At 43.0% G+C, this 15,595-nt stretch overlaps 1 protein-coding gene across 1 annotated transcript in view; it reads right to left on the reverse strand.

Annotated features, from left to right (window-relative positions):
* Positions 1-2,067: 2,067 nt before the first annotated feature.
* The window catches only part of LOC111648382 (junctophilin-1-like), a 29,295-nt gene continuing 15,767 nt past the window's right edge, over positions 2,068-15,595 (reverse strand). The window contains exons 3-7 of the mRNA XM_023398243.2: positions 11,876-11,994; positions 10,284-10,565; positions 7,993-8,399; positions 4,652-4,748; positions 2,068-2,721 (exon numbers count right to left, since the gene is read on the reverse strand). Coding sequence (XP_023254011.1) covers positions 4,668-4,748; positions 7,993-8,399; positions 10,284-10,565; positions 11,876-11,994 — 889 coding nt within the window. The 3' untranslated portion in view covers positions 2,068-2,721; positions 4,652-4,667. The remainder of the gene's footprint in view (positions 2,722-4,651; positions 4,749-7,992; positions 8,400-10,283; positions 10,566-11,875; positions 11,995-15,595) is intronic.

Raw genomic sequence — 15,595 nt, forward strand, 5'->3', positions numbered from 1 at the left:
TTTCACCGTGCGTCTCTCTGATCATCTGACTTTATGTTTTGATGGGGGAACATCCTACACCGAGTACCAACTCGTCCTGGAGCTAGTTTCACAAAGATATTTCAGGCTGGTCTGTAGTATTGGTGCAGTCTAATGTTAGTCAAGACAAAAATAAAGACTGACTCATTTTAAGCCTAACTTGGGCCAGTGTTACCTATGTTACCATGGTAACAATCAATGACACCTGCGCCGACCAGTAGCACCCAACAACAAAAAACAGGAAAACATGGCTCATAATACCAGCAATGAGAAGGGACAGAGGTTTTAGAGACTGCAATTTTTTTTTCCAAATCAGATTTTTTAAATTTTTTTTATTGTTTCACTGTTTGAATAAAACGTCTTTACAACTGTTGAATTCTTCCAGTAGACAAATGTTTTCTGCTGGGGTGATGGAGCTGAGCAGTTGGATGCTGTGCAGCCATTTTTTTTTTTTTTGAAAAAAAGTCTTAAATTACCCAGAATTCATTGTACCACAGTCAAGTTTAAGATAAGGCAAGAACCAAACTGCTGTGTGCAACACATGAATTTAGACTCAGTCTATCTGAAGCCTGACTGTCTCTTTGTGAAACCAGCTCCTGGTTCAGACTGAAGCAGACCACAGTGTGAGGTGAATCAGGTCAAACCTGGCATCTTCTAACCCAGTCCAGTTAATCATTAATCACTTTATAATTCAACTGTTACTGTCGCTGACCAGTCAGAGTTTTTAGTTTCCTGAAGTGACAACTACTGCAGTGTAACTGAAACAGCTTCACACTGCTCGCTGACTTTATTCACATCCACACAGTTTTCCTATGAAGATACTGATTTCACTAGAGTTCCCAAGCTCACTGCAGACTAAAAATGACTTGATGAATTCAGTAATTCAGGTTAAGAGGAATCTTGATTTAAAATTCAAAAGCTCATGAACCTGGGAGTGTAGGGACACACGGAGGGAGTGATCTAAATGTATTAAACTGGGCTTAGGGTGCTGTGTACAGTTGTCACACTCCAAGCTCCATCATAAACAGGATACGCGAGCCAGGGTTAAATTAAGCTCCACAGGAGTGAGGACTGTGGGAACATGAATGAAAATCTAGAAACATAAACTCATGGTTGAAGCAAAGCGGACAGAAACAATACGATCATGTCTGTCATTCATTCAAGGAGGAATTTCGCTCCGAAATGACAACTCTGACATCGACTCTTACAAAAGTGGCTGCAGGAAAGTAGGAAATGCACCATGGGAGAATTGTCAATAAAAACAAACTATGAGGCTACGGTTAAGTTTCCCCCTCTGATTGTCTAACGGGCACCTGACGCGGTGCAGAAAGCAGCGGGTGCTGAGACCCACGGAAACAGATAAAAACAGATATGAACAGATCGATAGACGGACTGATAGAAATAGAGCCGCTCTCCCGGAGCGGGGCCCGGGACGAGAGGGAGAGTCAGCCAAGAGCTTCACATTCCTGCCCGGGCCCTTCTCACCCACCAACACGTCATCCTGTAAAACGGTAAGGCAGCTGTTGGCTTCCATCAGCTCAAAGTGCATCTGCGAACATATCCACTCCACCACCCACACACACACACACACACACACACAAACACATACACACACAGATACAGCAGAAGCAGACACACGTGTAAAATACACACAAGCTTGGTTTCCATCCAAATATCTTAGTGTGGATTTTTATGTAGGAGAGAAAAGGAGCAGAATTGAACAGAAACACTGGTGCTCACTGGAAGCAGGAAGTGTTTTCTGACAACAGGCGCTGCAGCAGAGAAGAGAGGCGTCGACTGACTTCAACAATAAAGGCCTGGTTCAATTAAAGTGCACTACAGCTCAGACATGTTCACCTGACTGTGTCTCTCCGCAGTGGGAGTCCTGTGTCTTACGGTGGTTAAGCTGAATAGGGACCAACATCATTCAAACTGAGGAAGGCGACCCTGTTGAGGTGCTCTCTCTCTCTCTCTCTCTCTCCCTCGCTCTCTCTTCTTCTTCTTCTTCTGTTGGATCATTTAGGAAACAAATTCTCTTCAACTCAGCTGGACGAGGCACAAACTTTTTATTGCAGCATTTCAAAACTTCCATATTTGCCGAACAGTTGGATGGAAATGGAGCCATACACAGAGCGTGCACGCACACACACACACACGCGCTCAACACACACACACACGCACACACACACACAAACAGGCTTTTATTGGCAGTATAGATGCCAGGCCTCACGCTCGCTCACATCCACTCCACTCCTCTCCAGGCCTCCTGTTATTTCTAACCCTGATAGAGAATCCATAACTGAGGCTCAGTGGCCAACTGCTTGCTTCAGCTTTCACTGCACTCTGAGTGGAGTCACAAATCATCGCCAGTCCAATCAGGTTGGGACTCGAGCACCAAAGACAGTCCGTCCAGAGAGAGGGTGGGGTCGGGTAGGGTGGTGGTGGGGTGGGTCGGGTTGTAGGTGGTGGAGGTTTCATCTTTCTCTCTCTCTGCTTTTTCCTCTCTCTCTCTCTCTCTCTCTCTCTCTCATCCTCCACACTTTTCTTCTCGTCCTCCTTCTTCACTAGTCTATTTTCAGTCCTCCGTTTTGCCCATGTCTGCCGTTCTGACTGGTGTCATTTTTTTTTTTTTTTTTTTTTTTTTAAAGGCCCCTCTGGCTGATGGAGGGTTAGCAGCTCGGGCGACTAGTTTGGATGAGTCCACTGCAGGGTCAGAAATAAATAGAAATAAATAGAAATGTTCACACTGTGGCCAAATGCTTTATTTACCTCGACTACAGAGCAGCAGGCTACAGTGAAGTGCATGGAGCTACAGCAGTTCAAATGTTTGTGCTGCTTTTCTATCATTTCCAAAAGCAAAAAGAACAAAAGAACAAGAACAGAAGTGTAAGAATGGATTAAACAAACGAACGAGTGCGTTCATCTGCTCTGACAAAACCAGCATTTCTGGCTAACTTCTTACCTACAGCAGTAACTAAGCATTTTATAGCATTAAAATATATGAACTAAGTGTGTGGTGTGTCTTCACTGTGTGGAAGCTGCTCCTGGATGCTAGCAGCTGCAGCTAATGTTTCCTGAGGTGGTGTTACATTCACACTTCAGTTAGTCCTCATCCTGGACACTTTTTTCCTTTTGACAGTAAAAATAATAATAAATTAAAATAAAACAGTTTGAAAATGAACAAGTTTGTAAACTAAGCAGACAAACAGGCTGATGTGTCTTTTGTTATTAAATCCCTTTTAGGCCACGTCCACACGACTAGGTTTTAGTTTTAAAGCACATCTCATGCAATGTTTTCACCTCCCGTACACATGACTCTGCCCCTAAAACTAAGGATGCCCCGACTGATCAGCCGCCGATCAATATCAGCCAATTTTCATAAAAAATATGTGATTGGCAGATCAGCATTAATGCTTCTAGTCACCAATGACCTGTGGTTAATACTCTGGTGTCTGTCGAGCACTGTGTGTTGTGTAGTGTAGTCCCGCCTCCCACCTTGTTTCACTGCACGACAGGCCACTAAAACAAAACATGTCGGCCGTGTGGAACTTTTACAGTTGTAGTGTGTGAGACTGCAAGGCATGACAAAAATGTGGCTGCGGATTGGCCGGTCTCACTCATAGATGATCGGTATCTGCGGCAAGGAAACGTGATTGCCGCATCTCTACCTAAAACAGAGACTTTCAGAAACTCTACTGGCCTTGTTTTATTTTGAAAACTGTTGTATCTGGACTGAGACGATGACGTAGACACCCGCGGTCTCTCCTGATTGGCTCTAATCAGCCTAGACTCCCAGTGGTGAATACAACATGATAATGAATTACAGTGTTACTGACTTTGTTGTCTTTGTTAGCAGCTGATGTTCACTTATATTCTCTATTCTAATGCTACAACTGTCTTTGCTGTTCCTCATTCAGAGGATTTTCTGTGACTAATCAACTGCAGAGTAGACGACCTGCTTCCTGTTCACACCTGCACACATATGGTGTGTAAATGAATAATAAGGTCATGTATGTGTTCTCAGGTGTGTTAGTCTGGATGAAGATCGTTTTTGTTTGAAAACGCTGTTTTACAATGAAAACATAGTAGTGTGGAAGTAGCTTTACACCATCAGTTAGTCGCACATTCTTCCCAGCATGCATTGCTTTAAGGTTAAAACATGAGGAAAGTTACACAGAGGCTGTTACAGGTCTTTTTCTACATGATGTGTCTCAGAGGACACACACATTGTGATGAAAACCAGCCTGCATGTCACACTCCTGTGGGAGTGACTGGAGATAATTAAAGGACATGCAGTTCCCGTTGAGGCAGAAGCAATGTTGTTTTATCTGGGAGAGAAAACATCCACCAGTCCACCATGTTGCCCTTAGGACCTGTGTATCAATCAGCCTAACTCACACTAAACATAGATCCAGAGGAGGGTCGCAAAACCAGTTTAGCTGATGTGCATTTACCCTTTAAGATGATGCTAATGATGCTAATGCAGGTTTAACCAGAACAATACAGATGTGTCAGATTTAAAATGTCAGTACAGAAACATCTGTTCATGAGACAATAGTAGTGTGAGTGGCTCTGACTCCACATGACCCTGTGACCAACACAGTCTGAGTGATGACAGGCAGGTGAGTCTTACCTGAGTCGAGGTTTGGTCAGGTGAGGAAATGGACAAAGATGATAGCTAGACCTACATTCAATAGCATCACGAGAGCCACCAGTATAGAGTTAGGACCCTGTGGAGACAAGAGGGGTTTATGTTGGATTATGTGTGTTACATTAGCACATACAGTATATACACAAAGCATATAGTGTACATGTAGGACATATACAGTTATGTGCAGAACAGTAATTGACATATGTTGCATTAACATTTGAAAAAAGGCTCATTTGAACTGTGTGTTTGCTGCAGAGTTGGATCCACTACTTTTCACAACAAAAATGAAGAAAATATGTAATTTTCCCAAACTTTTACATTCAAATGTGTATGACACACAATATTTGTGCAGCTGTTTGCAACTGATCAGCTTGTATACACTGAGTCTACCAGCCCAGCACCAACTGGCTCTCTGACAGAGATGATGAATAGCTGGTGAACATGAATGCTTAGTCCTAACCACAGCAACACGGATTCATATCTGACCCGTGGCCCTCTGCTGCATGTCATCCTCTCTTTCTCTCTCCCTCTTCCTGTGTTTCGCGTCTCTCTCACTGTGGCTGTCAGAAAAAAAAATAAAATAAAAAAAAAATCTGCCCTTTCTCCAGACAATGTGGATACACTGATCTTTCTGAAAGAAACATGAGAATAGAGTGGATGTATTTTTTTTATTTTTTTATGAAATGTGCACCTTTATATTTACAAGTTAAATTCATAATAAATTAAAATGAATGTGATGTTTTGCATGTCCTTTTTTTTAAACTGTACTGAAAACATACCGAACCATGAATTCAAAACCGAGGTATGTATGGAAATGTGATTTTTGTGTACGGTTACAACCCTAACCTGATTGCATCATTATTATTATCATTGTCTGCAAAATTTTTTTTATTATAATATCACATATGGCAAGATATATAGAGATATTTGATATTATCTAATATCACCCAACGCAGTCAGAGTTGCCATTATTACTATAGCTGGACAAGTATGTAGCTGTTACATTATATTTGAAAAAATTATTTCAAAGCTCCATATTTTCTTCTTCTCCTGTGTTTTATTTGAAGTTTTGATCCATAAGAAGATATATTTTCTCCCTTGTGGATGTTCCACAGGTTCCCAAGTTGGTCTCTGGACCCCATGCCCACTTCCTTGGTCAAGGCATGTCTACCTGCTCTGTGCCCCCTCATGTTAGACATCATCAACTCCTCCTTGGAATCTGGTTTGGTACCCTCTGGCTTCAAAGATGCCTCAATCACTCCCATCCTCAAGAAGCCAGGTCTTGACCCCGATGACCTCAACAACTACAGACCAATCTCCAACCTTCCTTTCCTCAGTAAAATCCTGGAAAGAGTAGTTGCTGCTCAACTCCAGCAACACATGTCCAACCATGACCTCTATGAACCAATTCAGACTGGCTTCGGAGCACACCACCGCACAGACACCGCTCTCGTCAAAATTACTAACAACCTTCTCATTGCTGCTGACTTTGGCCACATCAGTATCCTCATCCTCCTGGACATCTCAGCAGCCTTTGAAACAGTCTCCCACACCGTCCTCCTCACCCGCCTATCTGACTACCTTGGCCTCATCAACAAAAAACAGTTTGTCGCCATTGGAGGCTCTAGCTTAGCCCCTGCCCCTGTCAACCACGGTGTACCCCAAGGCTCTGGGCTTGGACCCCTCCTCTTCACCATCTACATGCTTCCCCTTGGTCAGATCATCCGCCACCACGGTCTCAGCTTCCATTAATATGCTGAAGACACACAGCTTTATCTCAGCATGAAACCCTCCACCCAGCTCCCCCGACAGTCACTTGTTAACTGCCTGCACTAAATCAATAACAGCAATAAAACAGAGCTCATGGTTGTGGCTCCCAAGGCCCTGCTCCGGAAGGTTGGAGATCTACACCTGGGTGACATCTTGGACTCAACTCTCTCATTCCAGGCACGTCAAGTTCATCTCCAAATCTGCTTTCTTCCACCTCAAAAAAATCTCTTGACTCCGGCCATCACTCTCTGACTCTGTCGCAGAGACCCTCATCCACGCCTTCGTCACCACTCGTCTGGATTATCGCAATGGAGTCCTGTTCAGGGTTCCCAGCAAAACCCTGGACAGGCTCCAGTATGTCCAGAACTCAGCTGCCAGGGTTCCCACCTGCACCAAGCCCTGGCACATTACCCCCACCCTCATCCAACTTCACTGGCTTCTGGTCAAAGCCCACATCCAGTACAAAATCCTCTCCCTAACCTACAAATCCCTCCATGACCTCCTCCACCCCTATACCCCGTCCCGGAACCTACGGTCCTTGGACACTGGTCTGCTCTCCACGCCCTACACCGGCCTGCGATCTTCCAGTGACATAGCATTCAGTGTGGCAGCCCCCACCCTCTCTCCCAGAAGAGATCCGCACAGCCTCATCTCTGGACATTTTCAAAAAACTGCTGAAAACCCACCTGTTCACCAAGGCCTCTGGCGTCATCTCCTCCAGTCTCTACCATCCCTCGTCTTGTTTTCATTTATTTGTTTTATTTGTTTTCCTTTATTCATTTTGTCTTTCTTTCCCTGTAAAGCTGCCTTGGGTACCTTGAAAGGCCCTATATAAATCCAAGTTGTTATTATTATTATTATTATTTGTGGTTTTAAGAACCAAAATCCATCTCAGTGCAGTTTTACATCTCCTCTCTCAGGTTTCTCTCTGAAGCTCTAGTAACAACAAGTTGGTGAGCATATCAGAAGAGAAGCAGCTCTGAGCATTTTCTGAGTGATCCAATAAAAATATAGCAGATTTCAGGTAAACACTCAGAGAAATCAAATCCTGCAAGGTTGGAAAGTGGGTCCAGGGGACCTTTAAATCAAAAAACCATATTGCTAATTGTCAATTGACAATTCCATATTTTCCTCAAATCATTCTGCCCGACTCACAACAAATTAACAGCTCTCTGATTTGAACCTTTCCTCAAAACCATGAGAGTACTGCCAAAGTTGTGGTTTCCAGTCCAGATACAGATACTGCACAACAGGGCACCAACACTGAAAGGTTAGCCCATCTACTTCCTGTGTGGCTTAACTGGACAAACCTGTGCCGTTGGGCTCCAGAGTACGTTCAGACGTTCTAATGCTGATCAGAAATGACACCAGGTGATTTCAGACTAGTGCAACTTCAGCTAGAGAGGAGCTCTCGACCCTCTAACGGACAGACTGACATTAACATTAGCAGGATTGTGGGTTCCCTGCTGGGGTTGGCAGATTCCAAATCATTAAACTCAAATCCTTGAGTGAGAGTGAAAATGAAATGTGTACGGTAACTTGGTCTCACTCACCGACTCCTCCTCTACTACATCAGAAGCTATTTCCAGACTAGCTTTCTTGGTTTCTGCGAGGCTCTTTGGTTTGCTTGACTCCTGTCTTTTAGGCTTGAGGGGCTCTGGTGCTTTGGTGCTCTCTTTTGGAGGGGCCGGTGAAGGACTGGGGGTCGGCAGGGATTTCAGCGCTGGCGTCTGAATCGGTTTGGCAGGTGGCGGCAGCCGTGCAAGGCTCGATGGGTGGAAGTCGTCTTCTACACCCATCGGCTCGTCGGGCAGGGGACTCTTGACGTCTGCTTTGACGTAGTAACCGTGGTACTGGGAGTGAATCTGCCCGTTGCTGGGGTAACTGCTGATTCCTGACTGAGCCTCCTGCTGCCTCACTTCCTGTCTGAGAGAAAGTTTTGATGCTGCCTTTGTTATGCCTGCCGAACAGAAGAAAGGAGAGAGAGAGAAGAGAAACAGTTACAATCTATTGGCTGGAGCGGCTGTGGCTCAGACAGCGGAGCAACGTGATTGGTGCTTTGGATAAAATTGCTGAATAACCCCAACGCTATGGTACTTCTGACCCATCGCAAACAATTAACCACTGCGCTCCATTTAAACACTTTGTATTTATTTTATAATCAAACAGAGCAAGATGAAAAAATAAATTACAGCCAGATGTTTCACTTAAGACTGTATTTCCTCAAACTGTGACCAGGCTCAACTGCAGTCCTAACAGGGCTTAATTTCTAATTCCCAAAGCCTCATTTTAATCCGCTCCTGTTTGCTCTGTTAAAGTTACTCCATTACGTGTTGATACAAACTCAACACTTCCTGTAACTGTTACAAATTAAAAGCTAAATTGCTGATAACTGGACCCCAGGGGGCAGAAACCATCTATTTCTAAACAGGGCTTTTATTGTGAAACATACCATATGCAACAAATGAATCAAATGCTTCAGATCAGTGGTTCTCAAAGTGGGGTCATTATAATCCCATCCATAAGTAACACAGTGACAGTGTGTGACTGTTTTGTTCATGGGCTTAAACATAACAAAACATCTAAAAGCAGAAATCCGATCAGATGAGGGTCTGTAGTCTGATTTGTCTCAGTTTAGGTCCTTGATGTGAGAAAGTTTGACAACCACAGCTTTAGATGAGTAATCCAGAACAACAAAGTGTTGACAATAGTATGATTATATTGTTGAATTCATTAAAGTGGTAGAAATGTACATTATGATTAACTGGCTGCACATTATTATCAAAGGCACCAGGAGTTTATCCACTCATTTTTCCGTGGCCTGTATGTCTTTGTGTTGACCACGCCCCCAGACATTATGAAGACCTGTGGAAAGCCCAAACACTCAATCCAACATCAGTTATCAACTTTTATGTCTGTTACCTAGCAACCGATGCTAGTTCTCTCATCTCGTATCACTGAAATCACATTAGATTTCTCTTTGAAAGTAGAGCTGCATTGTTAATCGAAATATAATCGAAATCTCAATACGATCAAGTTCAATATCACAGGAGCTGCAGTTTCTGTGATGAAGGTAAAATGTGTCACATTGTTGTTCAAGGTTAGTAGTGCTACAGAGACGCCCAGCCTACAAATCATATTCTCCAGAAGCAAAGAGACATGATGTTTAATACAAGACTCAACAAAAATCACATCATCATTTTATATTTTTTACAGTGAAAATAAAATGTAAAAATGACCATTCCAACTGAAATCGCAATATCTGCCAAAAATAACTGCATTATGTATTATATCTTTCTGGCATAAACAAAAGTTGTAACTAAAACAACGACAGTCACGTAACTTCAGGACAGATGAGTTAGAAGTGTGGGAAACATCTGGAGAAAAATTCAAACATGTTCTTTATGGTGAATTTACAACAACACTAACTCAGGACATAAAAGAGAGACAGAGTGGGTTAAGATAGCAGACACAGTCTCCACTGCATCAAATGGAGCATTTTGTTCATTCATCTGTAATGGCCTTTTTCATAACCATAGTTACCATGGTTACCAAACAGTTGAGATAGGACCTGTAGGTTAGGACGTTGTGATACAGCCCCTGGCTCTGAATTGACTCAACACGTGTAGGTAAAATAAACTGCTGCTGCTCACCATGTTGCTGCAACCAAACATTTACTCCACTACACTGTGCAGGAGAAGCTACACATCCTCCACACACACGTCAAATCTCTTCCACATAAACTGTCTGCTGTTATTAGAAAACCTCCAACTGACAGCTGTTGATTACTGATGAAGGGTGTTTGATGAGAAAGACATCATGGTTAATAACCCAAGCAGCTTACCTGCTGTCAAAGACTCAGCTGTTGGGGTTCTGTTCTCTTTCCCAGCAGGCTTTGCGGAAGAGGCGGCGGCGGTTGTAGCTTTGCTGCTGAAGAGGGACTTCTTAACAGCAATGGGTGAAGGGGTGGGGCTGGGAACTGGGCTCTGAGATGGAGACTGGGTGGGTGTGGTTCCTTTCCGGTAGAAGTGAGGGCTCCCTGATGGAGACTTCTCCTTTTTCTCCTCCACGGGAGCCTCCTTCACCTCCACCGGCTCATTGTACTTCTGCCGTACGTAGTCAGGGCCTGGAGGAAAAGAGAGAACAATGACTGAAGTGAGTGAAACAGAACCCAGCATTTAAAGCTAGTTCTGATTTATAGCAACAGGGTCTTTCTGCTCAGTGGAAGCAGGTTTTCATTCAGGCACAAACACAACACAAACACAAACACACTGCTTTGTGCCTTAGTGAATCTGCAGGTGTGCCCACTGCCTCTTTCTCTCTCTCTCTCTCACAGACACATTGATCATTTTTTTGTAGATTTTCCTTTTTTGATCATTTTAATGATGATTAATTATTCTATCAATAATAATTAAAATTCCCAAATGTATGGTTAACCATCTACGAGACTGATTTTATGAGAATACCTACGCAGCATTAAGCTTGGGTCAATTTTCAATTATATTCGATATCACGATACTTCTGGCTATATGTGATTCTGAAAATATATACATATAAATTATTTTTCTTTTTTCAGTTTTGCATGTACACCTCTGCTGCAGAGTCCCACCCTCATCTCACTACTTTGCTTACTGAACATTGACTCTTGGCATGTGACAAATAAAACTTTGAACTGCTGTTTAGTGGCAGCATCATTTATACCTAAAACATATATTACCATGTACATATAAAATAATATAAGTATGTACTTCTTGTTCACACTGAACTCAGAGAAACTGGTTTCAAACAATGTGCTGCATAAAGATGAGCTCCAAAACATATGAAGTTACACTCTCTTGTTTCACTGAATCATTTTAAAAGATTGTATCTGCAATCACACTTCCACATGCTTTTTTTTAATGTGAAAATGTTTATCGATGTCTGTGAACTATCTGTGAGTCCAGTTTAATTGCCTCTTTGTGTGTCTCTGTCAATGTATGAACTGTATATGTCTATTTTTGTTCACAGGTCTCTCTTGAAAAAAGAGATCCCCATCTCAATGAGGCTGCCTGTTTAAATAATAATAGATTGTATCATATATCGCAATATTTGGGCTGGCCTGAATACAGCACTGGCTGTCAGGTCATTTAAATGTAACCCTGAATGTAACCTGGTTTACAGTCAGGTGTCATCAGTGGACAACAACAGCAACAGTGGTGAATCACGCAACACAGGAAAGCACAGACAAGAGAACAGACAGAGCAGGAAATCTCCCCACAGACCAGAGCCTGAAACATTTATAGAGTCCAGTGAAGAAGAGTTTAACAGACGTGTGGCCACTGATACAAAAGTAGATTTAGTCTTTCTATGTTTAGCAGTATGATCGATTCAATTTACTCTTTTCTCGTTTACAGGCTTCCACTCTGCTGTGTGTTGTTGTTGCTGTTGCTGCAGTACCTGGCTGATGGAAGCTCGGGGAAAGCTCTCTGGCCACTGCTCTGGCGATGTCTGAGTCCTGACTGGCCGACTGTGCAGCCTGGTCTGCAGCCTCTGCTTTGGCCCGAGCATGGGACGTCCTGCACAGACACACACATATGAGACACAGCGACTTCAGCGTCCATCGAGTAAGTAACTAGTTGAGTGCATTTTGCTGCATATAGTTAATGAGATGACTGATCACACTACAGTGTTGCAGTATTGACTTTTCTCTGTGTTAGCTGACTGACAATCAGCTGAGTAGTAACATCCCATCATAACCCGACACCACCACCACCTGTTCCTGCTGTTCTCTCGGGCATCTACAGGTTTTTTACACTTCAGCATAAAATAACTTCAAACTATTTTTAAAAAGGAAGAGAAGATATGTAAGACATGAATTCAGCCGGGTCTCTTCAAAATGAACCTGTACAAAGGAGAAACACCATATTGTAATAGTCGATATTATATTTCACATTTACACCAAAACAAAAAAATCACACTCTAACATTAAAACAGAAGGTGGGTAATTAATTTGTGGAGCATACAGATTTTGTGTAATTTTATCCACTCACAGAAACAGTCAAATAGGAGCCCAGAGACACAGGTGCAGCCAGGACCTGCATCTATAGGACCTGAACTGATCCGACCCAAGACTATAGCTGTGTCCAAATTCAGGGACACTTCGTAGCCGTCATAGACTGACAGTATGACCCTGTACAACATCCTCCACTGCCCAGTGTTCAGCTGACACAGCTGGAGAGACGCTCCACGGTGCACCAGGACCAGGAAACACATTTAGATTTCTCTGACTGTGTGGAGATCTGATGCTTTCAAATCACAGATGATGATCGGTATTAAAACGTGGGCATTATAAGTAAAACATTAGACTTGTAGGCCAGGAGTGCAGAGTGGGGCGGCTGCTCTGCTGAACCGACACAAACTGGACAGGGAAGTGAATAATATATTTGTCATATTTTGTAGGTGAGGTGTATTGAAGAATAGACATCAGTAATAATATTGTGTTTATAAGAATGAACACTTGTTATGAATGACACCCCCCCCCCCCCCCCCCCCCCCATCATGTGAGGAGCTGAAACTTCGCTGCATGACGGTTTAATAACTGTGGCAAACATACGCCAATGTTATCATCATTAGCACTAATGGATGTCTTGTTCAACGGCTAACCCAAGGCTAATTCATTTGCTGGCTAATTCGGTAGTTAACAGGCTAAGCTAACAAGCCAGGTATGGTGAACACAGACACTGATACTTGCTAATTAGTGCTAACAAATGAATAAAATAATTCTATATATTGTAAAACCAATACTACTTATAATAATACTAATAGTCAAATTATCTGTCTGATATTTACATGAAGAATCCTCCAGAAGAACCAACACCACAAAGAGCTCACGTTTAGTGAGTCCAACTAGCTGAGGTGACGCTGAGCAGACAGCTAGCAACTAGCTAACTGTGAGGCAACCTCCTGTTAAAGAGGCCACGCCCTCAATTCTCCATAACTTTAAACTTTAATAAAATGTAAACAGGTGAATTATATAAACAGTTGACACGAAGGAGGAAATGAGCTCTAGAGAGCAAAACTGTTTTTGTACCAGGCTGTAAACATGTTTATTTCTGCTGTAAAGTGGGAGTCTATGGGGATTGACTCACTGTTGGAGCCAGACTCTAGTGGTCATTAGAGGAACTGCAGTTTATGGTACTTGGCTTGGCTTAATTTTTCAGCCTCAGAGGTTGATGCTTGTTTCTAACTGAAATGATCCAGACACTGACAGTTTTTTGTACTGCTACTTCCTCCTTTACTTTCACCTTCAGTCAGTACAGTACATCATCTCATGGTGTCACAATGATTAATGTCCCCACTCTTCTGCTGTTTAATAGTTCCATGATAAACCAAAGCTCAACTAAGTCTTTCAGCCACGACTTAAAGCTACAGAGACCAATTTCTACTATTGATTAAACTAGTATTGACCACTAAACTAATTAATATAAACACTAAGGAAGCAACATTTCAAAGGTCAGCTGTGTCATCAACAGAGTTCAGTGTTGACTGACTGACTGACTGACTGATTGACTGTGTGTGTGTGTGTGTGTGTGTGTAGCTGGGCTACATGGGCAGTGTGAGACAGTATTCCTGTCAGCTGTTGATAAGCGTCCTTCTCCCTGGCCTTATTTAGACAAGCACTACTTCTGACGCACACGCATGCACACACATACTTGTACTTCTATCTTTGTGAGGACACACGCTGGCATAATGTATTCCCAAGCCCCTCACCCTAACCTTAAGCATCACAACTGAAGGCTTAACCCTAACCCTAACCTTCATCCTGACCCTTCAACAGGCCAAATGTCTTCACTCTGTAAGGTCTATACAAACTTGTCCTCACTAAGACACAAGTACAAGCATACACACACACACAGGTAAGACATGCTTGCACTTGTGCACAAACCCACACACACACACACACACACAATCTGGCCAAGAATGTGCCTACTTGCTTCTCTCTCTCTCTCCAGCCCACTCACCTACTCTTCTTGACCTCCCTGTTTTCTCACTTTGTTCCCACTCTCTCTCTCTCTCTCTCTCTCTCTCTCCCTCCCTCACAGTTTGCCCAGATGACGGGAAAAGTGATGCAAGCTGAAACCCCTCCACACGTTCCTGAGTTCTGACCAGCGTTCATCAGCTATGGCGGCGCTGCAACCTTCAAAGACTGCATCTCCCATTTCTCACATTCTGCCACCAGCTCTGGACTGTCTGAGCATGTACTCATGTCTGTCTGTATCAGGCCTCATACAGGGATATTCACTCATGCCTCTGTGTTATAACTCCTTTGTGTCCAGAGATCATGCATAGTGTGAACTGGGCTGTTTGGTAACACATAATAAACAATGTTTATGGCGCACAGTTTTAGTTGACTTAGTCACCACCTTCTGAACGATGCAGCAAAGCTCCTTCCTTGATGGAATTAGGCCAAACTGCCAAAACAAGATGGAGGAAAGCCAAGTCCTCTCTGTCTCAGGGCATCCCTGCCTTTATGACTTAACATCAGACAGTTATCATGAGCAAAATGCAAAGCCTCGTTTGTTTAGTTCTGCAATGGAGCATTCGTCATTCACCCTCCATTGAAATGAATGCTTCAGGTCTCTGGATGGATGTATAGATGACTGGGTGGATGGGTGGGTGAGTGGGTGGATGGATGGATGGATGGATGGATGGGTGGATGGATGACAGGATGCTTTATTGTCTCAAATTGGGAAATCTGTATGTCACAGCAGCTGAGCAAAAAATAAATACAATGAATAACGGATAATTCCTGCCGTTTTCATTTTACCAAAAAAGGAGGACTTTTGCTTTAAATAGATATTTGTTTATTTATAATTAGCCGACTTCAGTGTCATATGTTACCATATCATCAAACGTAATATCCCACTGACAAATAATGGTTATTTGTTCGGGTGGGTGGAATGATTTATGTACATATGTGGATTCGGACGACATCAGGGCCGATCTCATCTTCATCTTAATGGACGCATTTCCACAGCTAGCAGATCAATGTCCTAAGAAAAGTTCCTTCACACTCACATGTCTGGGATTGCGCCACTTTTCAATCACAAACAGTGCAATACCTCCTCCCTATTTACTGCTTTATAAACAGTCCTGAAGCCAGATACAGTCGCATTG

The sequence above is a fragment of the Seriola lalandi genome, unplaced genomic scaffold (assembly GCF_002814215.2).
Source record: "Seriola lalandi dorsalis isolate HSWRI2012SDOR001 ecotype SW California unplaced genomic scaffold, Sedor1 jcf7180002054981, whole genome shotgun sequence".
NCBI lineage: Eukaryota > Metazoa > Chordata > Actinopteri > Carangiformes > Carangidae > Seriola > Seriola lalandi.